Source organism: Populus alba, chromosome 12 (genome assembly GCF_005239225.2).
Source record: "Populus alba chromosome 12, ASM523922v2, whole genome shotgun sequence".
Taxonomy (NCBI): domain Eukaryota; kingdom Viridiplantae; phylum Streptophyta; class Magnoliopsida; order Malpighiales; family Salicaceae; genus Populus; species Populus alba.
The window spans coordinates 9,376,424-9,401,432 of record NC_133295.1 but is presented as its reverse complement, the minus strand read 5'-3'; the positions used below and the strand labels follow the sequence as shown (position 1 = coordinate 9,401,432).

Here is a 25,009-nt window from a genome sequence, read left to right as displayed (position 1 = left end):
TTTAGAGCAGATGATTAATTGCATTAATTTGCAAGAAAACACTGATGATTCAGAATGCCCCTAACGTTTTATTTTTTAAAAATTCTTAATTTAAATATTATAAATTTTAAAATTATTGAAAACTTATATAATAACTAATTTTAGAATTTATAAAATTAGTTGAGTTATACATAAATTAACCCGAACACCCATATTAATAATAATAAAAAAATTATAGTCATAGACTTTAGTATATATATATACCATCTAGATTCTTTTTGTCCCATTAAACATAACTGTAAATATAATAGTTATAAACAGTAATTTTTTTGGAATACAGCATAAATAATTGAAAATAACGGAGAAAGATGAACTTGCCACGTTGAATACAAAAATATTTGAATTAAGTTTAAAATATTATAAATCTTAAAGTTATTGAAAATGACTAGAACTTCGCCATTATGGCTCCAATTGATGTAATGAGATGTTGTACTCGGAGAGTTATTGTATGATATAAAAACATTGATCTCTTTATTTAGTTAAAATTATAACAACATAAATATTGCAATTTGTAGACATTCTATAGATTTAATTATAATGATGATTTGTTAATTTATTGAGATATTTGATGTAATAATAAAAAGTAATAACAAAACTAGGATAATTATATAAAGTGAAAGAAAAAAAAAAACACAAGTTTTATCTATTTATTATAAACTATCCAGTAATGCGTTGTAAATCGCGTTTCACAAAAAAATAATAATTTTGTTTTGTTAAAAATTATTTTTTTTTATATATTTTGGATTGTTTTGATGCGATTTCAACACAAAAAATTATTTTAAAAAGTAATTATAGCCACATTTCTAAATAGCCTAAATGATGGAATAAACAGTTTTCTGGAATGAATTTCGGCAAACACTCTAGTTTATGCAATAAGATGAGTTTGTTTTTGAATAAAATTGGATATAAAAATTAGTAAACGGAAATGATTAAGAAAATATGAAATAGTTGGGACTAAATTGATAAGATTTATAAGTTTGTGATCCAGCTGGGAATAAGAACATAGGTGAAGGACTAAATTTGAGATCTCCCATACTATAATTATGTTCAACTAAAGAAATTAAAAACACAATTATTCAATAAATAGATATAAATTAAATTAGTTCCTAGCTTAAAATTCAAATTAAGTTGTGTAATTATTTTAAATAAACTTATCTGTCGAATTAGAGTTATTTTTAAAATATATTAAAATTATATATATATTTTTTATTTTTAAACAATTATTTTTAATATTAATATATCAAAATAATTTTAAAAATTAATTTAAAATAAAAAATACTTATTTTTTTTAAATATTTTAAAATTCAAGAATAAACAAACTCGAAATGTACAGCGCTGACCAGATACCAAATTCGAGAATCGTTATCGTTGGAAAGGGTCGGTCGCTTGCATAGATTCCACAGTGTTCGTTGCACCAAACCCCCTGCCAATTAGGAAAAAGTAGGGCAGTGCCTTTGTTAGTGGTTGAGCTGTACAATCAAATCATTCAACAAACTGACACCGTAGATTACAGGAACCACCGTACTCCGCGACACACTAAATAAAAGCCCGGAAACAAAGCTTTTGGCAGCTTCCGCGTTGTTCTTTACTTTATACTTTATAGGACTCTCTTCCGTCTCAGCGTTTTGAACACCTGTCTAACAACACACAGTCATCGAGACAGACTGAGGAGCTACTTCTTGTAATAGAGTACAGGGACAAAGAAATCAAACAACATTGTCTTTGTTTTTCTCACAGAGATGGGATCTGGGACTGGAAGCTTCTTCAAGGTTCTTCTTAAGAACTTCGACGTTCTTTCTGGGTATGCTTTCCTTCTGCTGTATCTTTTTGTTTCAAGATTTCTTGAAACTAAAAACACCCAAAGCTTCAATTTTTATTATACTGGTACTTTTGCTTCTTACTTTCATGTGTGATGTGTGTATTACCTTGTTAATGCGATGGTTGAACCCCTCAAAACATATATGTACTCTCTTTTTTCATGATATAGGTTATTAAAAGACATAGCAGACTCATAGTTTTGTTAATGTTCTATATATGCACTGTGCTTTAAAAAAGAAACATCTAACTTCTAATTTGAATAATTTTCAGGCCTGTGGTTAGTCTTGTTTATCCTCTGTAAGTACCCCTCTGTTCCCTCTTTCCTTTTTTCTTCTTCCTTTTCCTTCCTTAGTTTTTTTGCAGCTATCCTAGTTTTCGATTGTAATACTTTTTGGGCGTTAATTTATAGGCTCGTCCATAAAGGGTTCATCAAATATTCAATTTTGTTGGTGGAATGAGAATAGATTGTTTCTCTTGATTGGCTGTGTTTGGACAGGTATGCCTCAATTAGGGCAATTGAGACTAAATCTCACGTTGATGATAAGCAATGGCTTACTTACTGGATTCTTTACTCAATGATCACACTCTTTGAGCTTACCTTTGCCAAAGTCATTGAGTGGTAATTTTTCTTCTCTTACATATATTAGCATTGTTACGCTCTTCAAATAAAGTACAAGAAATTAGGGAATTGCATTGCCTGTGGTGGCAAATTAGTTTGAATAACATTGTTTTGTAACTTCTTTTTCGCTATTTCTGGTATTATCCAAAGCTGACCAACACACGAAGAACTGTCCTTTGAGAGAATTAAGTCATCTTGCCTTCTGTTCCATCCTAAATATAGTTCGAAGTTTATCATGCTGAATAATATCTTCCCTGAATGGGGAGCACATGTTTTATTGTGACATTATAGCTTGGTGCAATTTTGTTGTACTTTTTCATGGAATAAAGTACAAGAAAAAAATCAATTATCATGGAAGTTAATTTTATTTAGTTTCTGGGGTAGTCTCTCTATATGATGAAAAGCCTTGTTAAGTTGTAATTGTTATTTTAACAGTCCGCTTTTGCTGATGTATTTCTCTGTAGCCAGAATTTGTTAAGCTTGTGAATGTAATGGCAGGATACCAATCTGGCCATATGCAAGGCTCATTTTGACCTGCTGGTTGGTCATTCCATACTTCAGTGGTGCTACATATGTTTATGAGAATTTTGTGAGACCTTTCTTTGCCAACCCACAGCAAACCCTTAATATATGGTATGTCCCAAGAAAGAAGGATGTCTTCAGCAAACCAGATGACGTTCTAACTGCTGCTGAGAAATACATCGAAGAGAATGGAACTTCTGCTTTTGAGAAGCTCATTACAAAGGTAGGTGATGAGCCATTAACAATTGTTTTAAACTAATTTTGGGACCAATATTGTTCTAGGAGTGAGTCTACTGATAAAATGCCAACACTATGTTTGAGTGGAAAGGACCGATGGATAAGTGGAGAGGGATGAAAGAGGCACTTGCCACGTCATTCCCTCTTTGCCTGATGGATAAGCAGAGAGGGGTGAGAGACTAATGCTAAATATTAAGAAAAAACTTGAAGCATACCTATGAGCCATTGGATTGGTGGGACCACCCATTGGATCCCATAACAAGATCATCCTCCGGTGGTGAAATGTTTTTGTCATGTTTTCTTTATGTTTTAACATTTTTGTCACCAAAGATTTTTCGGGAGTTCCCTTAATTGATTGTGACTGTAAATGTCTTATCAATATTATATAGCAATAGCATTAAATATCTCCTGCACATTGCAACTAATAAGATAATTGCTCCATGCAGGGTAAATCCAAGAGGAGTAGCGGGTATACATTCTATGATGAGGATGACCGATACTGAGAGCTGTCAGCCGGTCCTGCTACCTTTTTCCTTGTCGGGGAAGACTAAGCTGCTTTCAGTTATTTCCAGTTGCTACTTACTAGAGTTCTTTGTTGTCAACGAACCTGGAGTTTTTTGTGTGTGTCTACAAATGTGGTCGTTGGTTCTTTCAAGAGATACAGGATGTTGTGTAATTATATGCTATGTAAGTATCATGACTGCTTGCCTTCCTATCATCCATCGAACAATGAAAATACGCAAGTAATGCAAGATGAAAATATTATCTTCATTGCGAAGAGATTGTTACCATATCCTCCGATCAGCCAACAACTAATTTTCTGCTGAAATGTTTTTCCTCCATTTGGGTTTTCAGTTTGGAAATTGGCAATGCAGCAAGTTATCTGTTACTATAAGTTTCCAGGCATCTCTTGTTGTCAAGCAAGATGACTTCAGGACGCGAAGCCTCTATTCCAGAGTAAACAAGTTTATTTCCCACAGTTCGGAGAGAGAGCGCTGCCTGGTTTTGCTGTATTCTGAGAATGTCACTGGGTAAAGCCAGGCTGACTGAAGAAGTTGAGTGAAGTTGCTCATTTGTCCCTCTCCCAAAATCGTGGGAGTGGATCGGATATTCTCGTATTTGGCAGAGTTGAGAGCTATCTAACCTCTTGAACTCTTCATCAAAAGCTTTTCTAATGGGTCAGTTTTATTTTAGAATCCGACTCATCTGTGGTCATCAGCTGTTATGCGGCAAATGCTCGAGACCATTGTTCTGTGACAAGGAATCCCCGTATATTGACATCCTTCTTAGGTTTCTAGCTGCTGTTCGCTTTGTCCGCATTTTGGAACAGGGAAATCACGTGGCTGATCAAGTTCGAAGAGAGCATGACTTCGTGGCCTGGTTCTAATTAACAATAACAAAACTAGTAAAACAAAATGGTGTTTTTGAACAGTTAAATCAAAGTAAGAATGTGACTAGTTTTGTAAAAATTTCAACTTTCTTTGGCTACTTTAATGTGGTATTTTCGTTATTTTCTCATTTGCTTTTTTGTTTTCTTTTAAGTTTTGAAAAATAATGTTATTTTATATTTTTGTTATTTTTAACATTCATACATTAAAATTATTATAAAATGTTTAAAAAAACATTAATTTAATACATTTTCAAGAAAAAATAAATTGAAAAGCAGAAAAAAAAAAACGCAATATTAATTTTGAAAGAGGATTGTGTTAGTGGTACCATAAACGCATGAGGTCGTTCTACTGTCTTGAAGAAGCTAGAAGGATTGGATTTTATATTTTTAATATTTTTGTTAGAACTGGACTTTCATTCTCAGGCATCTGTGATCTTGCTCAAATCTGGGACTTTGTCGCTAATATAGGTTAAAGGCTAGTATCAAAATTAGAAAATCTGATGTATAAAGAGTGCACATACTAATTAAGACATTTCTTTTTGGGTGCTAATTCCTCAAACTGCAAAGGATTTCATGTAGACTTCTCTACACTTGTTTCTAGTTTGATATGAAATTCCTTTTGCAATCTTACCGGTCTAGACGGGAAGAAATTCCTAAAAGCAACGGTTGCCTATACAAATACCATTCTTCATGTATATTGTTTTTATACTTTAAATAAATATACAATTATCAATCACATATAGCAATGATTGTTAATGATAAAACAAGAAATGGAAAAGGACTAATTTGTATTAGAAATTAATATAACTCAAATTATTTATCTTTTCCCCTATAGGGTTTTTCTTGCTTTATTTATAGTTTTTTTTTTTAATTAGAGAAGATGTGAAGCAATTTAAATAGGAGTATAGATTCAAAATAGTATACTCTACTCATTATGCCCAAACCAATGGGTTGGCAGAATCAACTAACAAAACTATGATTCTCAACTTTTAGAAATTGGTCAAAAACAATTCTAAGAAAAAAAAACAAAATAATTATAAAGCTAGCATGGAAGGTCGTTCTTCAAATTATTCATAAAAATCTAAAATATAAAAAGTGGTCCCCTAATTGAAAGTGTCCATATATTGATGTTAAAGTTCTAAAATGAGATGCTTATTATCTAGCAAACTAAGACAGAACTTGCACTATTGATCTATCAATGATTAGTATTCAAAGAAGTATTACTCTTTCTAGAAGACTATACTAGAAGACAATGTTTCTTCATACTTAAATTAAAAAAAATTAGACGTCATGCTATAAAAGCTAGGATATGTATTGTTTTTAAAATTAAACCGATTAGACAAAATGTTTGACATGTAAACATATTTTATTACATGATCTATTGGTTTTAGGTGAATAATATTATTTGCCACATCAGACTTGATTGATTTGATTGATTGATTTCAATACATGTTTGATAAGATTATTATTTTTTTATTTTAAAAATAAAGTAATACTAGAGCATTGTTTACATCTAAAATAAACATACAAGTATCAATTGTAAAGAGAAATGATTATTCATGATAAAATAGAGAAAACAAATTTAAATTAATCATGAATAAAAAAAATCAACTAAGCTAAGCTGGAAGAGTCATTGATCCACTAGAAAAGTAGAATTAGCAAGTCCTTAATCTAAAATCCCAATTCTAGTTATCATTTCATCACATATTAAATCTTAAATGAAAATTAACCGGCAACCATCAAACAAGTGAATAGAAACTTTCTTATGATGGGATGAATCGGGGAACATCTCGATGACATGACTGTTTATGATGAGGTGGTACCTCTTTGTAGCTATGGTGGCGGAGGTAATTGAAGATGATGGATGGAAACGGCTCTCCAAGAACTTTTAGTTTAGGAAAGTGATATGTGCACAAACTGCCTAAGCGTCAAATCCCAGTGCATAAAATTCTCAACCAGTCGCCTTCTCTGTCCTCAGTGATGCGTGCATATCATGATCAACTCCTGCCCTTTCCTCTAGTTTATTATCGTTCACGAATCCGCTATATAATCTAAGGTATTCTATATTTCCTTGTCTTCATGTGGGATAATGGAACAAAAGTTCAGGACAACACACACGCACACACACAAACACGGTGCAGAAGAGAAAAGCAACAGCAGCTTCCCTTTAACTTCGATAGATTAATCACTGCTTAAATTTTTTTTTATAAAAAAACCAGGAAAGTGTAATAAATACCTACAAACATATGCATAATAAAGAGGCAACAGCAGCTCCCTTTAACTTCGATCGATTAGTCCCCACTTAAATACACAAAACGCATGGACATGTAATAAACGGAAAATATTACACTTATTTACCTTTAACAACATTAAGAGTCTATAGCATAGTGAAAGACCACCAGCATCTCATGATTGACACGGGTTTGCTTCTAATAACAATGGTCTCAAAGCCTTTACTTCTCCTAGGCAAGATTCCATTGCTGGTCGAAAGTCAAGCCTCACTTTCAACTTCAGTCTCAACAGTATTGATAGCTTCAGATAAATATTCCTGAGCTTCTTCAAGTGCAGATTCCTTGGCATCAGCAGCGTACAGTATCTTTTTTATTGCAACTGTCATCTGCAGGGCATTTAAACAATGGCATGACTAAAAGCATAACCCCCTGCTCCATATTTATGATACTAACCATGTCTCTTGATCTATGTATTAGGCATCTAGAAACTCTTACCGGTAGGTCCTCCATTTCAGGAATCTGACACAGTATTTCAATATCTCGCAACTTCGCAAAGTAAAAATCTCTTTCTTTTTCCAAATGGTCCACTGAGAGCTTGAGATTTGTAACCTGTATGCAAACCAGAGTCATCAGTACTCCACGTCAATATCTTTTCATATTGCAAAACTCTGTTATGATAACTATGACTACAAATTAGAGCTAGAAAGAGCATGCAGGTTGATGAAAATTTTTAATCTCCACCATCGGTGTAAAACAATTGATCATCCCCCTGCCAAGTTGATAGTCAAAACTCTAAAGTGCAAGAGAACAATCTGCATACATCATAGACACTAAATGCAAGGGGATTTTGACCTGCTCCTGTTTCAAATACAAGAAGAAAATGGAAAATAAATCCAATACCTCCTTGGACAAAGCTTGAATCTCCTCTGAATAGGTTGCTCCACCTGCCACAGCACTTCCCCTACCATGCTTTGGCCCTATAGCAATGTGCATTAATCAACAAACAAATAATTTATGAAAAACAAAGTCAAAATAAAAAAAAGTAGGGCATGGATTTGGAAGATATCATATGGTCTGTACTTACCAGACATTTTATTCAGGTCAACTGTGTCACCAGAGGCAGAGTTATGCATATTGTTTGCTCGCAGTGATTTTGTGGTCTTCTGAGAACCCTTAGAGTTACGGTCCTTCCCACCCTTACTTCTCCGTTCCACAGGATTGTAGTTCCTTTTAGAAATAAAATACACAATATAAACTACTTACATGATTAAAGCAATTGAAAAACAACTATTTCAAGAGAATTAAAAGTAATGGAAGAATGATGTGTAAAAAAAACATTATATACTCATTCATGATTCCACCATTTACAGAGTCACAGTATCGTTTCAGCCATTGCAAGAATTCCAAGTTGGTCCCAATGGCCTTCCTTTAACAAGCCTGTTAACTTTCAATATGCTGCCATTTAGACAGAAAAAGAAGGGATGTCAAGGCAAATATAGTGTCTCCTGGCTCGTGTTAAAACTTAGAAAAGAATTGTATCCTGTCTCCTCACTCATATCAGAACTTAGAAGAATATCAAAATTGTAAGTAAAAACATACAAATGATCTCACATGTTAGCACAAACAACATTAAATATCAAAATTGTAAGTAAAACATACAAATGAACTCAGATGTTAGCACAAACAAAATTCTCAATCATATCTCTATATGTACTAGCAATACACAACAGCAAAACATGGAATAACATCCATTTGCTGAAACACCAATATTGCGTTTGGTTAGTGTCCAAGGAGAGAAGGGACGGATATAAAAAAGATGAAAACGTGTTTGAGTAAAGAGATAGAGACACAAAGTAAATGGCTTTGAGATAGTTTTGGAGTGAATTTTACATTCTTTCAAAACATGAAGGACAGAGACATATCCTCTCTATCCTCATTATCTTTGTCTCTTCTATCCCAGGACAATAATCAAACACTACCTCAGGTAATAGTATTTAGCTTATTATGTCTTTTCCCTTTTCTTTTATTGTGGTTGTTATTTTTTTTTTTTACTGTCTTTGCTGACAGAAGCCAAGCTCGCCTTCTTTGCCTAGATTTTATTAGACTGAAACAAACCTATATTAGAAAATCCAAGAATCTCCCATCCAACTCTGGCTTTGTACAGGCTGAAAAATAATGCCAAACTCAAATAGATGATCCAATCAACGACGGTATGGTCAAAATGATAACAAGAATGAGAAAACGTATGGATACAAGATTGGAATGCTGCAAATTTATATATCTAAACTGTAGTATATGATGGAAATTACATTTTCTCTCTAGAAACTTCCTGTCATGGATCAAGCCAGTAACACAAGGCTTATATGGTGATTCAGTAATATTAAATGAAATGAAACTGAACATTAAGAAGATCAACACAACGAAAGAACAAAAAAAAAAAAAAAAAAACATGAGAGATTGAATTAGTACCTTCTCAATTTTCAACTTGTTGAATGCATCTTGCAGAACCTTGTAATTTTGGATCATATCATATTCTGTCTTCGCATCAAAATTCACCTACAACAAATGGAACTGAAATCTAGCGGAAGGCATTCTATAACTACAATACTTAATTAAATGACAAGGCAAATAATAAAAACAAAGATGTCGCAAATAGCATTCTGTCACCTTGTGCATAGGCACAACTCCTGGATAAGTCATGTCCATCATCTGACACTGCACCGCACCAGAAGCAGCCTGCACACAGTAATTGACATGGGAAACATTAGAAGAGAAGGAATTAAAAAGCGTAATGTGATCTCACTCCAAGAGCATTCTTCCATCCTAAAGCCATGTCCAAAGAAAATCAAAACAACAACTAAACATAAAGAAGAAATGATAATAATATAGCAATCCAAAGTACACGTAAAAAAAAAAAGTAACAATCCTGCAGGCAAAGCTCATGTCATAACTGGTTCTAAGAGTCATCAAGGCCATGTCAACAGAGAATTCGATAATTTAAATCAGAGCATCCCATTTTGTTTCCTTTTTTCGTAACAGGAATTTGTCATATGGGAAACAAAAAACCCATTTCGTTAACATGCTCAAAATTGCTAAAACAATACGGAAAGCCAAACATTCCCTTAAATTGAGACAGAATAAATAAATCCAAAAACATATAAACAAAACCATAAAGAGACAATTTATTTTATAAAAAACCTCTTCGATACGAGAGAGATTGAGCTGAAGCCTGTTGTTGATCCATGTTTAATATCTTCATTTCTTCCGACAAAATACGCACTGTCCCATCATCCCTATATTCGACGCCATTTCTCTCTCTCTGTTTTTTTTATTTTTCCTAGAAGATGAGAAATGGTTTCCTTTTAAGAGCAAGAATACGAGGAAATTTTTGGTTTTGATTTTGATTCGAGATTAGAGCGTGAAATTAGGGGTTGCCGTTTTATTTATTTATTTTTCCTGTTTGTTTATTTAGGTACTGTGTTTTGAATTTTTTTTTTTTTTCCAGTAAGCAGAAACTGAAAACTCAAGAAAATGAGTTGGTGAAAAAGAAAGAGAGAGCGAAACTGATGATTAGTTAGCAGATAGAGACAGACAGCACCAAAAATAAATAAATAAATGGAAATGAAATTCCAAAAAATTTTGTTTATTTCGCAGGCACGACTCATTGTGTTATACATCTGTGGTACATATTTCTTTAATTGGAAAGGTGGTTGGGTGATTGGAATTCTTCTCCCATTATATAATAATTACATAAATTATAAATAATTTAAATATAAATTTATTTTACTACATTAAACTATTAATGTGCACAAACTGTTAAAATATATATTTTTTTAAGACAATCACATTTCAAAGTGCTTATACTAATTTAAATTTTTATATTTTTTTTTCTTATTAAAGAGTATGTGGCATAATTCTTTATATATACATTTGTGCGCTTTTATTTTGAAAATTATCATTGTTGCGGATGAGTAAAATAATTTGTTTTTCTTTTTTTTTTTCTTTTAATGAGAACAATATACAACTAAGAACTTAAACTCAAACAAAGACATACATGTGTTTAATATTTTAATATGTAAAAAAAAGTATATTGTTCGAAGCAATGCCATGCAAAGGACTAAAAGGAAAAAAAAAAAAACCTAAATTATAAAGGAAAGTTATAAATAAAAGTAATAAAAAACAAGAAAAAAAAAACAACCTACATGTGTTTATTTTTAATGTATATAGCGTCCCTATTTTTTTTTTTTTTTAAGATTGAACAAAGGAATATACCTCATCATGCTAATTGTTATAACCCAATTTTTTACCTTTTATTTTAATTATTTTATTTACTGAAAAAATGACAAAAAAAAAAAAGTAAAAATGAAATAAATGAAGAATAAATTAAAATTTGGGTTAATGACAACATGATTTGAAGTTTAAAGATTTAATTAAATTTTTTACTAGTTTAATTAATCAATTGATAAGTTTTAAGACTTAATTAAACTTTGGAATTAATCTAATTAATCCAATCAAGGGTTTAATTGAAGAACTGATAAGTTTTAAAACTTAATTAAGCTTGAAATTAATTTAATTAATCCAATCAAGGGTTTAATTGGAGAATTGACAAGTTTTAGACTTAATTGAGCTTGAAATTAACTTATTAAACGACTTCATTGAAAAGATATTAAAGTTTGGGGTCAAAAGTGCAAAATTAAAATTCAAGGAGTAGCTTGTAAAAAGCGCCAAAATAAAGGGGTCCAATTACAATTTATCTAGGGGCTTGATTGCACGATTTCAAAACTTCAGTGACCAGATTGAAAATGGCCATTCCCATCACACAAACGACACCGTTTTTAGAAACTGTTTATCGCCTTCTTCCTCAGGAGCCGTTTCTGGCAGTAATGGCTTTGAAGCCGTTTCAATTGTAGAGATGCTTGGCATTCTCTGGCTATAAAGCCAAAGAAGATGAGAGAGCGCGAGAGGGGAACACAACAAAAAAGAAGCCAGGAACAAAGAGGAAAAAAAAGAGAGAGACAAAGAACAAAGACGGAGAAAACAATTGAGAGAGAAGAGAGGTGAACGAACTCGAACGACAAACATAGAATACATAACAAGAAAGCAGGCAACGAGTGAAAAACTGGGAGGAGACAGAGGATGAATAAAACAAAGAGAGGGGAGAAGAACGCTGGAGGGGGACAAAACGAATAAATAAACAGAGGAAGAACACAGAAAGAAAAATAGGGGACCTGGAGAAGACAAAAATAGAGAAAAGCGTTGGCCAGCCAACGTATGAGCACCAGTCTTGTCTCGGGTTACACCACCTCTTGAACAGATGAACACGAAGAAAAACAGAGAGCACGGATGAGGAGAGAGCAAACACAATAGAGATATATATATCACAGAAGACAAAGGAACTTGATGCGAACCTCGTGATCACGTGGTCACTTAACCCACACGCAAAGATACCAATTCCTGGAAAGCCAAGTAAATCAGGTTTGATAGGAGTGTGACACAAAGATAACTTGTACCTAGGCACTAGCACTATTGGAAACGTAAACCCCCACCGAACGAATATTGATTCGCGAATGAGAAGTATAAGGATGACGCCATGAAGCCAGTTGTTCTTCGATAAATCATTTTCAATTCTTTAGAGAACCAAGGAAGGGAGATTATCCCACCAACACACAACAAGTGCAGCAAAGAAGTTTATTGATATCAAAATTGCGTAACCTTACATGTTTGGTTATGCCTTTATTTATACTGACTCTAGACTTAAAGAAACCCTAATGGACCCCCCTTAGGTGGACTTATATGAAGCCCACTTACAATTGACCCAAATAAGTAATAATAACCAAAAAACTAAGAAGAAAATAATAAAAATCCAAAAATTACCATCCTAAATATGCTAGAATCAAATTTGTGTTGCTGCCCCCTTTCTTTTAATGTCCTTGATTAGCTTGGATTTCCTTGTTTAACTTGGACAAATAAGAAAATAAATTTCCTTCTTTGTTGCTGATTTAATTACTTTCCTTCTTATGTTAGGAAAAGCATTAAATAGTCCTCCCCTCTTTAGGAATAAAATATGGCCAACTTCCTTACTTAATCAGGAGAATAAATTGTTGGTTTTACAAGGCTAGTATTGGGTCGGACATATCAACCCCTTGTTCTACACGAATTGGGCTCTTTTTGGACCTGAACTAGATGAATTAAAGGTTGTCCTTCATGCTCCTTAAATGTCCCAAGCCCTTTTAGGTCCATCTTGCTCTATAAGTTCTGAACAAGCCTATTCAATGCTTTTTTAAGCTTCTTTGCCCTAGCTCTTGTGATTGGCCCAATTGGCATCTCCAATGGATCGTTGGTATGATTACGCTTGGTGTTGGGTTGATCCACATCATCCCCTCTCTCTTCAAAAGGATTCGACCTCGAATCATCGCCTACATCAAACAGAGTAAGATTAGAAACATTAAAGGTAGCACTAATACCATACTCACCTGGCAAATCAACTTTATAAGCATTGTCATTGATCCTTTCAAGGATCTGAAATGGCCCATCTCCTCCTGGTTGTAGCTTTGATTTCCTAGGGCTAGAAATCTCTCCTTGCGCATATGCACCCAAACCCAGTCGCCAGGCTGAAAGACAACATGTTTGCGCCCCTTATTGGCTTTGGTCGCATACACACGATTCCTCTTTTCAATCTATCGCTGCACACTCTCATGGAGTGTCTTCACCACCTGTGCTTTACAATTACCATCCAAACTAACCCTTTCATCAACAGGCAAAGGAATCAAATCCATTGGAGTTAAAGGGTTAAATCCATACACAATTTCTAATGGTGAAAATTCAGTAGTAGAGTGCACACTACGATTATATGCAAACTCTATAAATGGCAAACAATCTTCCCAATTCTTTAAGTTCTTTTGAATGATAACAAGTAGAAGTTGTGTTAAGGTCCTATTAACTACTTCAGTTTGTCCATTTGTTTGGGGGTGACAAGTAGTTGAAAACAACAGTTTAGTACCCAATTTTCCCCATAACACCTTTCAAAAATAGCTAAGGAACTTAACATCTCTATCAGACACAATGCTTTTAAGGACCCCGTGAAGTCGTACTATCTCCCTAAAAAACAAATCAGCAACATTAGTAGCATCATCGGTTTTATGACATGGAATAAAGTGTGCCATCTTTGAAAACCTATCAATAACTACAAAGATTGAATCCCTACCCCGTTTTGACCTAGGTAAACCTAAGATGAAATCCATCGAAATGTCTACCCATGGTTCCTTAGGTACAAGAAAAGGGGTATACAAGCCATGTGGTTGAGTCTTAGACTTTGCTTTCCTACAAGTTATGCATTTATCACATAAGTGCTGAACATCTTTTTTCATTTTAGGCCAATAAAAATGCTCATGCAACACATCTAAAGTCTTAACAACACCAAAATGCCCCATTAACCTGCCCCCATGCGCTTCACGTACAAGTAATTCACACATAGAACTTAATGGAACACAATCGACTCTCTTTAAACAAATATCCATCAAGTCTATAAAACTTCCCAAAAGCCAAAGTTTCGCAAGCATTGTAAACATTAGCAAAATCACTATCATCCTTGTATAACTCTTTTGTATGTTCAAATCCTAGAAATCTAGCATCCAAAGTAGATAAAAGAACATACCTACGCGAAAGTGCATCAGCCATAATGTTTTTTTTTCCTTGTTTATACTTGATCACATACAGAAAGGTTTCAATAAATTCCACCTATTTGGCATGTCTCTTACTCAACTTACCTTGCCCTTTCAAGTGCTTCAATGATTCATGATCAGAATGTATCACAAACTCTATGGGCCACAGGTAATGCTGCCACGTCTCTAGAGTTCTTACCAAGGCATAGAGCTCCTTATCATATGTAGGGTAATTCAAAGCTGCCCCATTAAGTTTTTCGCTGAAATACACAATGGGCCTTTTTATTCTGCATTTAACACAGCTCCTATAACCAATACTTGACGCATCACATTCAACTTCAAAAGCTCTCGTAAAGTCTGGCAAAGCTAAAACAGGTGCCGAACAAAGTTTATCTTTCAACAAATTAAAAGCCTTATCCTGTTCATCATTCCATTTGAATCTAACAGACTTTTTAACAATTTCAGTTAAAGGTGTAGCAATAGTACTAAAATCCTTCACAAACCTTTTATAAAAACTAGCAAGTCCATGAAAACTCCTTACCTCACTTACCGATTTTAGTGTAGGCCAATCCCGGATGGCCTTAACTTTTTCCTTGTCCATCTCGATACCCTGCGCAGTTACGACATAGCCAAGAAACACAATTTTTTCCATACAAAAGGTACACTTCTTAAGATTAGCATATAATTGCTCACTATGCAACACACTAAGTACATTACGCAAATGATCAAGATGCTTATTTAAGTTGCTATAGATCAAAATGTCATCAAAATACACAACAACAAACTTACCTATAAACGCACGCAATACATGATTCATTAAATGCATAAACGTGCCAAACGCGTTCATAAGTCCAAACGACATGACTAACCATTCATACAAACCATGTTTAGTCTTAAATGCAGTTTTCCACTCATCACCCTCTTTCATCCTAATCTGATGGTACCCATTTTTTAGGTCAATCTTAAAGAAAATACATGATCCATGTAACTCATCTAGCATGTCATCAAGCCTAGGAATAGGATGTCGATACTTTGCCGTTATGTTATTGACGGCACGACAATCAACACACATCCTCCATGTTCCATCCTTTTTAGGAACAAGTAGCACTTACACAGCACAAGGACTCATACTCTCACGAATGTACCCCTTCATCATTAACTCATCTACTTGCCTTTGAAGCTCTTTTGTCTCATCGGGGTTGCTTCTATAGGCTGGACGGTTAGGAATCGAAGCTCAGGGCACAAGGTCAATTTGATGTTCAATCCCCGTTAATGGTGGTAATCCATTAAGGATGTCTTCAGGAAATACATCATCAAACTCCTGCATCAAAGAAACAACCACACTAGGAATAACAACATCAAGATCGTTAGTGTTAAAATAAGCCTCTTTATACACAAGTAAGATCATCGACTTATTAGTGAAAAATGCAGATCTGATTTGAGATCTTTTTTTTGCATAAAAATTAGGTTGTTTCTTTTAATTTTTCCACACTACTATCATCACATAAGCTTACTTTCTTCACTCCTCGGTTTTTACCTCCACTCTCAACTGGTTTAATTAATGATTCAGGTTTAGCCGAATCTGGTGGTTTTCTCTCACCATTGTCCTTACGTGAATTTTCACTCTTCCTATCCTCACAATTTTTTTTTTAATTTGATTTAATCATCATACACTTGTTTTGAAGAAAGAGGTACAAGAGTGATGGTTTTACCATCCTTTACAATAGTGAACCTATTTATAAACCCATCATGAACCGTTTTCCGATCAAACTGCCATGGACGCCTCAAAAGTAAGTGACTAGCATGCATTGGGACTACATCACACAAAATCTCATCAGAATACTTCCCAATAGAAAACGCAATCAAAACCTGCTTAGTAACCCTCACTTCACCACATTCATTTAACCATTACAATCTATAAGGCCTAGGATGCTTAATACAACTCAAATTCAATTTCTTCACAAAGGTATCACTGGCAACATTAGCACAACTACCTCCATCAATTATCATGCTACATACCTTGTTTTTGATATGACATCGAGTGTGAAATATATTTTCCTGTTGCTGATCTACATCATCTTCTTTGATTTGCATGTTCAGCGCACGCCTTATAACCAAGGCCTCTCCCTCAACAGGATATGCAATCTCCTCATCACTACAATCCACCAAAGGTGGCATCTCTGCACTTTCAGATTTGTCACTTTCAGATTCAATCTCCCCATTGTCTTTTGTAAGCATAATTCTTCGGTTTGGACACTAAGATGCAATGTGCCCCTTCCCTAAACACTTAAAGCATTTAATATCTCTATCACGAGTAGGTTGATATTCAGATTTACCTTTCCCATCCGTATGAGTATCCCTTTTGGCTTTAGGTGGTTCAGCCTTTGCATAAGGCTTTGGTTAGGCAGCCCCCCCTCTCTTCAAATTCGGCCTCCATATTAAGGAAGATGAAGCCGAATTGATCTGAAAACGTGTACTGCTCCTTCTCTTTATTTGCCTTTCCCACCTTCGTTGCCATATGGACCATGTCCTCCAATTCCCACACCAATGTTGTAATTCTACAACATTCACAATGTCTTTATTCAGCCCATTTAGACATCTAGCCATAGTAGCTTTCCGATCCTCAATCACATTGGCTCGAATCATGGCGATCTCCATCTCCTTGAAATACTCATCCACGGACCTAGAACCCTGATTCAAACCCTATAATTTCAGATATAAATCTCTATAATAGTGGTTAGGCACAAATCGCCTTCTCATCAACACTTTCATCTCCTCTCACGACAATACCGGCCTCTCTCCACTCCTCTTTCTACTAATAACATTATGATCCCACCAAATGATTGCATAATCCGTGAATTCGATGACAACCAATTTCACTTTCTTTGCCTCTAAATAGTTATGGCAATCAAAAATCCAATCCACCTTTTTCTCCCACTCCAAATATGCCTCGGGATCGTTTTTACCTTGAAAAGAAGGTATTTTCAGTTTGATAGCATCCAAATCACCATCTAAATCAACATGTCCCCCAACACTACGAGAATTTTCCCTTTGCTCGAATTGGCCCCTGGTTCTATTCCCAAAATCCCTTTGGTTTCTAGGCTGCCGAAAACCTTCTCGATGGCCTATGGCCTCATCCTCAAAACCACCATCACCAATATCATCAACGGCCTCCTTATAATCAACCCACCTTGGCCTTTCAGCCCTACTACCACTGTTTGCTTTCGGTTCAACCCCTAGCTTCCTCATATTTTGGGTGCTTGTACCAACCTCGTTACCACGTTTCTCCACCCTATCAAGTCTGTCACACACGTTTCCCATCACAAAATTCATCCTCTCCATCATCCGCGTCATGGCTTGCATTTGGAACGTAAGTTCTCCATCGGGATGGGGTGGTGTGTTGTTTTGATTTGACATGATAGTACCTGTAAAAATTGGTTATTTCTAAAAAAAAAATTATCCTCACGTTGCTCGTGTTTCGCTCAAACACTCTTAATGTCTTTACACGCTAACACCTCTCGTCTCACCTTCTTACGGTTCTTGCGAAACTGAAACCAACACCAAATAAAACCAACTTGGTAGTACAATCCAAATACATCTATATATATGACTTAAGAAGCAATCAAAACCAGAAAATAAGCAAAACAAAACTGCGATGATAGTCTCGCAAGTAGCAAGCGAGTCTATCCGAAATATGAACGAAATTGAAGACTCGAATAAAAAAAACAAAAAAAATATATGAAAAATGATGAAAAAACACCCAGATATGTTGGATATGATGAAAATAAACTGCAAGAAATGAAAACAACAGAAAAAAAAAGAATTTCAAAAGTTGACACAAAACAGACTCGTTTACGACGAGTTAAGTCTGAATCTGGAACCTAAAGTCAATGATGTCCAATTAAGCTAAAATTTTAGATATAGTGCTCTACCAACCCAAATAGACAGAATATGAAATTTGAGCAATTTATGATAAGGTTTGATAGACTAACACAAAACATTATGAATCGTACCTAATTAGACCCGAATTTGAAACCCAAAGAAAATAATATCCAATTAACCCCAAAATCAATATGTGGTGTGATTAGGGTCCCAGTAATAAAAGAATAAAATTTAAGCTCATTTCGAGTTGATTTGGTCAAATTTTCCTTTGTTTAGTTTTCTACAGCAGAAACAAACAAATGACTTTTCTTTTTCCTTTTCTTTTCTTTTATGCCACTGATATATTTTGGTCAGGAACCAAATGAAATAACCTTTTTTTTTTTTTTTCTTCATATGATACCAAATCAAGAGAAGAAGAAATTGGACATGAAGGAATTTTTTTTTTGCGGAAACAACAAGAAATGAAAATTTCAGAAGGATATAACCTGATTAATGGAGCCAAGCTCTGATACCAAATGATGCAAATCTCGTGATCATGTGGTCACACAACCCACACGTAAAGACACCAATTCCCGGAAAGCCAAGTAAATCAGGTTTGATAGGAGTGTGACACAAAGATAACTTGTACCTAGGCACCAGCACTATTGGAAATGTAAACCCCCACCCAACGAATATTGATTCGCAAACGAGAAGTATAAGGATGACACCATGAAGCTAGTTGTTCTTCGATAAGTCATTTTCAGCTCTTTAGAGAACCAAGGAAGGGAGATTATCCCACCAACACACAACAAGTGTAGCCAAGAAGTTTATTGATATCAAAATTGCGTAACCTTGCATGTTTGGTTATGCCTTTATTTATACTGACTATAGACTTAAAGAAACCCTAATGGACCCCCTTTAGGTGGACTTATATGAAGCCCACTTACAATTGACCCAAATAAGTAATAATAACCCAAAAACTAAGAAGAAAATAATAAAAAATAATAAAAATCCAAAAATTACCATCCTAAATATGCTAGAATCAAATTTGTGTTGCTGCCCCCTTTCTTTTGATGTCCTTGATTAGCTTGGATTTCCTTGTTTAACTTGGACAAATAAGAAAATAAATTTCCTCCTTTGTTGCTGATTTAATTGCTTTCCTTTCTATGTTAGGAAAAGCATTAAATAGTCCTCCCCTCTTTAGGAATAAGATATGGCCAACTTCCTTACTTAATTAAGAGAATAAATTGCTGGCTTTTTATCCTTGTAGCATTAGGAAAAAAAACTAACCTAACAAGGCTGGTATTGGGCCGGACATATCAACCCCTTGTTCCACACGAATTGGGCTCTTTTTGGACCTGAACTAGATGAATTAAAGGTTGTCCTTCATGCTCTTTAAATGTCCCAAGCCCTTCTAGGTCCATCTTGCTCCATAAGTTCTGAACAAGCCCATTCAATGCTTTTTTAAGCTTCTTTGCCCTAGCTCTTGTGATTGGCTCAATTGGCATCTTCAATGGATCGTTGGTATGATTACGCTTGGTGTTAGGTTAATCCGCATCAGAACCCATAAAAGCAAAGAAAAGAGAGTAGAGAGAAGGAAGACTACAAGAACACCAAGAGGAAAACAGAGGAGGATAAATAGCATCAACCGGCCAGCCCTCTATTCCTTTGTTCCATTTTTTAATACATGCTCCTATAGAAAAAACTAAAAAAAATGGCCAGCCGGGTCAAGCCTGTGACCCGGCTAGGCTTGCTAGGTCCAGTAAAATGTTTTTTATAAAATAAAATAAAAAAATAAAAAAAGTAGAAAAAATAAAAAAATAAAAAAAAATATGTATGCATGAATAAAAAATAATAAAAATTTATTGGTTTATTCACTGGTGTCATAGTCAGGAATAAGAATACCGGTTTAAATTTTATTATTATTTTTATTCATTGTATTTTATTTTATTTAGCTAGAAAAAAAATATGTGCATGCGTCACAATAAATTTATTTTATTTGTTTTTTCACTAGCGTTAGAGTTAGAATAAAAAAAATATTGATCTAAATTTATTTTATAGCTACGTAATATTTACATACGCTAGAGTTGTAATTATCCGTAGTTGAATATTCACTGACGCCAGAGTCAAGAATATTTATAAGCAAATTATCATGGCATAAACTAATAAACTCATAAAATCTACTTGATTTTTTTGGCACTTCATCATGGATATTTATATATATAAAAGCAATTGATTGTGTTTGAATTTTATCATGTTGGGCTTTCTTATTGTATTTTCATTTTTCAGTGTAATTCTATTCTTTCCTTTTAAATTGGCCAATTCTGCTGTATATGAGGGCTAGAAAGAATGTTACTAAGTGGTAATTAGTTTAGTTGCAAATATAGTGATTAATGAGGCACATTATGCAAAGCAGATGATCATGGGTCAGGATGGAAAATGATTTGGGGTCCAAAACTTATCAAATCATGCTGTTGAGTCCATGTAGAAGAGATCCAACTCACTGTACATTTTGAGATGCTGTGATTGATTGGATTGATCTTTCCCATCTTCAAATGTGGAGGCTGCCCAGCTAGTTTTGCTTTGTTTTGATGATGGTGCAGATCATTGAAGATTAAAAGATTATGCCAAATTCAATCTTCATTTGAAATTAAGGAGGTGAAATAAAGAAGAGAATTTCAAGCTTGAAGAACCTATAGACATGAAAGGGAAGTTTTATTTGAATTTTGATAAAAAAAAAAAAAAAAAACTTTAATGAAAATAAACATAAAAAGGGAAGAACCTGTTGTCATTTTGTATTCTTTATTTCAATTGGTTGACATACAAAAACACATGCAGTGCCTGAACTGTTATCCTCCCTAGCTCCAAAAAAAAAAAAAAAAAACTTGTATTCTATATTTATTCTTTATTTTAGACTTTGTGACAAAGAGAGTTTTTGCATTGAAACCCTACCCCATCTAAACTGTTATCTTCCCTCGCTCAAAAAATAATATAATCCAGCAGTGCCTGAACTCATTTTTATTTTTATTTTTTAATATATTAATGGTTTTTTTATATGTTTTTTTTTTCAAATAATCTTTAAATTTTAATTAATATTCATTCTCTATGATTTGTTTTTGGATTTTTAGCCTTTCTTTAATAATGGTTATTTTTTAATTATACAAGATGTGTTTAGTTTTCAGATGTTAGTATGATTTTTTGTCATATTTTATAATATGTGCAATATTGCATGGTATTTTTTTTTTTTTACTTTTATTTTGTTTAATAAATTTTATGTGTGTCAATCTCTATTACAAATTGATTTTAAAAACAAATTCATTAGACACAATCAGGTAAATAACCTGTTTTGCGATATTAAATATCTTTATCTACATTGATATCTTAATTTTTCCAATTATGTTTGTATTTATCATTTATTTATTTTACACAATGATTTAGTGGTTTATTTAATTGAATGTGTGCATAAGTTTTTTTTATTTACATTTATGATTTTTTTATGTAAAAAATTGCATTGAAAAATTTCAACATGTTCAAGTTATTTGATCATGGATTGGTGTTTTTCAATTTGATCCTTATTTTTATGATTTTTTTTTCTCAGCTCTTTTATAAAATTTTTGTTCTTTTTAATTTCCCAATTCAATTAAACTTAATAGTGAATATTTTTTTTAGTCCTCATTGATCGATTTTTTTTTATATATATTTATGTTTTCTTGTTTGTTATTGCTGCCACTCTTTTTTTTCCCACTATGATTCAAATAAAACCAAATTATTTGTGTTTTGCAATGCCAAAATATTTTACTAGAAAAAATAATATAGACCCAAAAGCGTAACACGAGCACCCAAATAACCAGTATAAAACACTAAAAGGTGTGGGTTTTTTTTTTTTCATTGTATATGACATTGTTCACATACTCACAAAACATTGTGGACATACTAGTTGTTTGTTAATAATCCATTTTGGTATTCAAAGTTTTATTTTGAGTGATTTGATGTTAATTGAAGGCCAATTGTTTTTGTTTTCTTAGGCAATAATAGAATTTGAAAGAAAATTGAATCAAAATAAAAAAGGCACTAAACTTTAATGGTGTGCCAGACATTTCATGAAAACTATATCATGTCCTCAAATTTTAAAAAGAAAACAAATTATACAATTTTGGTCTATTTAATTTTTTTTAAAAATCACTTTTAGTACAAAAGTTGTATTATTTCTTGATCCTTGGTTAGAGAGTGGTGAGAGAGATGGGTCACTAGATTCTAGAAATGAGAGAGAAAGTCGTCGTTCAAGCTATTTTTTACCACTAAAATTGATTTTTTTGGTTTCTACGAGTTTGATGCAGTGAGATAAGTTTCATTGTGATGTTTTAGAGACTCAATGTTGCCTGAAAAAACATATCCAAGTCAAGAAAAACAAATCTAACTCGGTTTGTTTTTAGACCTCTATTTAGGTTTATTGGGTTGTTGAGTTGGTTTTTAATTGTTTCAATGATGTTGGTGAGATTGTTTATGGTTGAAATGAATTAAAATTGAGTTTTAGAGCAAAAAAGACACTTCCCTATTTTTTTAGCAACCGCAATGGTGACTAGAATCTAGGCTAGCAGACGACGTGTCGTTTGTGTATTAAAAAAATAGGGGAAGATGATTTTAAAAAATCAAAAAATAAAAAGCCAAACGAAGCTCAAGCGCGTGGGCCTAGGTTTGAAGGCCCACCCATGCGCCTCAACTTTTCCTTGCATTAGCTCAGACATAGTAGACTCTTTTTTTAGCTTTTTATTTTATTTTATTTTATATATATTTAGGCTAAGTATAAATTTAAAAAAAGAAAAAACATATTTAGCCCAGTTGAGTCTATGACCTAGATATCAAGTTTGATAAATTAAGCCACAACAACTAGACTATTATTTATTTTTAAAATTTTGATTTTTTTTAATTGATACTTTTTTTGAATATGTCTTTTTTTTAAAATATTTTTTAAAATATATGTTTAAATTAATATCACTCATCAATGATTTTTTTTTCTTATTAACATTTTTTGGAAAGAAATATTTTTAAAAAATTATTTTTTGTATATTTAATTTTTGAAGAGATTTGTATGATTCAATTATTATATATATATATATATATATATATATATATAATATATATATATATCTTTTGTATAGATGAAATTTATTTTTGAAAATAAAAAAAATATTGATTTTCAGATAATATTTCTAATATGTATAGTTTTTGTAAAAAAAAATTTCTTTTATTTTATCTAATCAATTTAATATTTATTTTTATTTTTATTATTGTTTGATTGAATCAAAAAATTATTTTAATAAATAAGTTTAGCAAACACAATCGATTAAATATCTCATCTTGTTAGATTAAATATTTTGATCTATATTTATTTCTTGATTTTTTTAGTTTTATTTCTAGTTATCATTTATGAATTTGTTTTCATTATTAACACATATAAAATCTTGATTTATTTAATTATATTTATGCATACAATTTTATTTTAACTTAGAATCTTTTTAACTACAAAAATAAATAATAAAAAACTTATATATATATATATATATATATATATATCTTTTTTACAAATATTTTATATTTGTTATGTATAAAACAATAAACTCTTTTTGAAACCTGCCTTTAAAAATTCAGATATTTTTTTTTCTTATTTTAAAGGGGAATGGTGATGATGTTGCTTGTGTAGGTAATTACACTAGCTAGTCGTAGGATCAGTACTTTGCATTGAGAGACTTTATTTGTATAGAATAAGATTGAATATTGTAAAGTGCATATTATTTATAATAATAAATATAAAAAAGGATAAAAAAACGTTAATTACATTGTCGAAGAATCGAGCAAAGCAATGCATCTGGTCATGTCCTATAATTTAATTCTTAAAGTGAAACATAATCTCAAAGTTGGTTTGAAATTTGAATATGTGGTTATTTTTTGAAGTGTTTTAATATATTAAAATAATATATTTTTTTTTAATTTTTTAAAATTATTTTTGATATCGACACATAAAATGATCAAAAAATAAAAAAAATATTAATTTAAAAGAAAAAAATTTAAATTTTTTTAAAAAACATTTCCAAAACACAATGTGAAACATATATTTAAATTATATAAGAAAATTATTGTTATCCATAAAGAAGTCATAATACATAAGAAAAGCATATACATATAGACTAATTTAGTTAAAACAGAACTCTTAATTAAAAAATTTACACTAGTAAATCAATAGGGTTAATTAAAAAGTTACATGCTTGATGAGATAGTAAATTTTTTTTTAGTTATTAAAAAAAAGGACTAAGGTTCAAATTCAGAATGGGATATAGATTGTTGCTATATTTATATGGATTTATTCTCTCTCGAGTTATAAAGTTACTACACTGCAGCAGGAAATTTTTCCCCAGCTTTGCACTGATATTCCTAGGATAATGAGAATTTTTGGTAAAGTTTTTTTTTAGTTAATAAACGAGGGTCTGAGGTTTAAATTACACCTAATCAGTTTGATTTAATTTCTTTATTATATTTTTTAAGTTAATTTTTAAACTTGATAGGATCTTAACTGACTAGATCGTGTTTCCAATTTTAACTAGATTGATCTTAAAAATGTATTTCATGCTTCACC

At 32.6% G+C, this 25,009-nt stretch overlaps 1 protein-coding gene and 1 pseudogene across 2 annotated transcripts; one reads left to right on the top strand and one right to left on the bottom strand.

The window, feature by feature from the left end:
• Positions 1-1,618: 1,618 nt before the first annotated feature.
• Positions 1,619-4,686, top strand: LOC118031087 (HVA22-like protein a). 2 transcript variants are annotated; one of them, XR_012171407.1, is made up of 6 exons: positions 1,619-1,840; positions 2,128-2,154; positions 2,354-2,476; positions 2,975-3,221; positions 3,682-3,922; positions 4,091-4,686. XR_012171407.1 is itself a non-coding variant. In XM_073412928.1 (5 exons), the coding sequence occupies exons 1-5, from the start codon at positions 1,779-1,781 to the stop codon at positions 3,736-3,738; spliced, it is 516 nt and encodes a 171-aa protein (XP_073269029.1). In that variant the 5' UTR covers positions 1,619-1,778; the 3' UTR covers positions 3,739-4,006. The 2 variants fall into 2 exon arrangements, 1 of the variants encoding a protein (XP_073269029.1); XM_073412928.1 differs by lacking the exon at positions 4,091-4,686 and having other exon boundaries at positions 3,682-4,006.
• A 2,126-nt stretch (positions 4,687-6,812) lies between these two features.
• LOC118031088 (microtubule-associated protein RP/EB family member 1A-like) lies at positions 6,813-10,371 on the bottom strand (annotated as a pseudogene).
• Between the last annotated feature and the right edge of the window lie 14,638 nt (positions 10,372-25,009).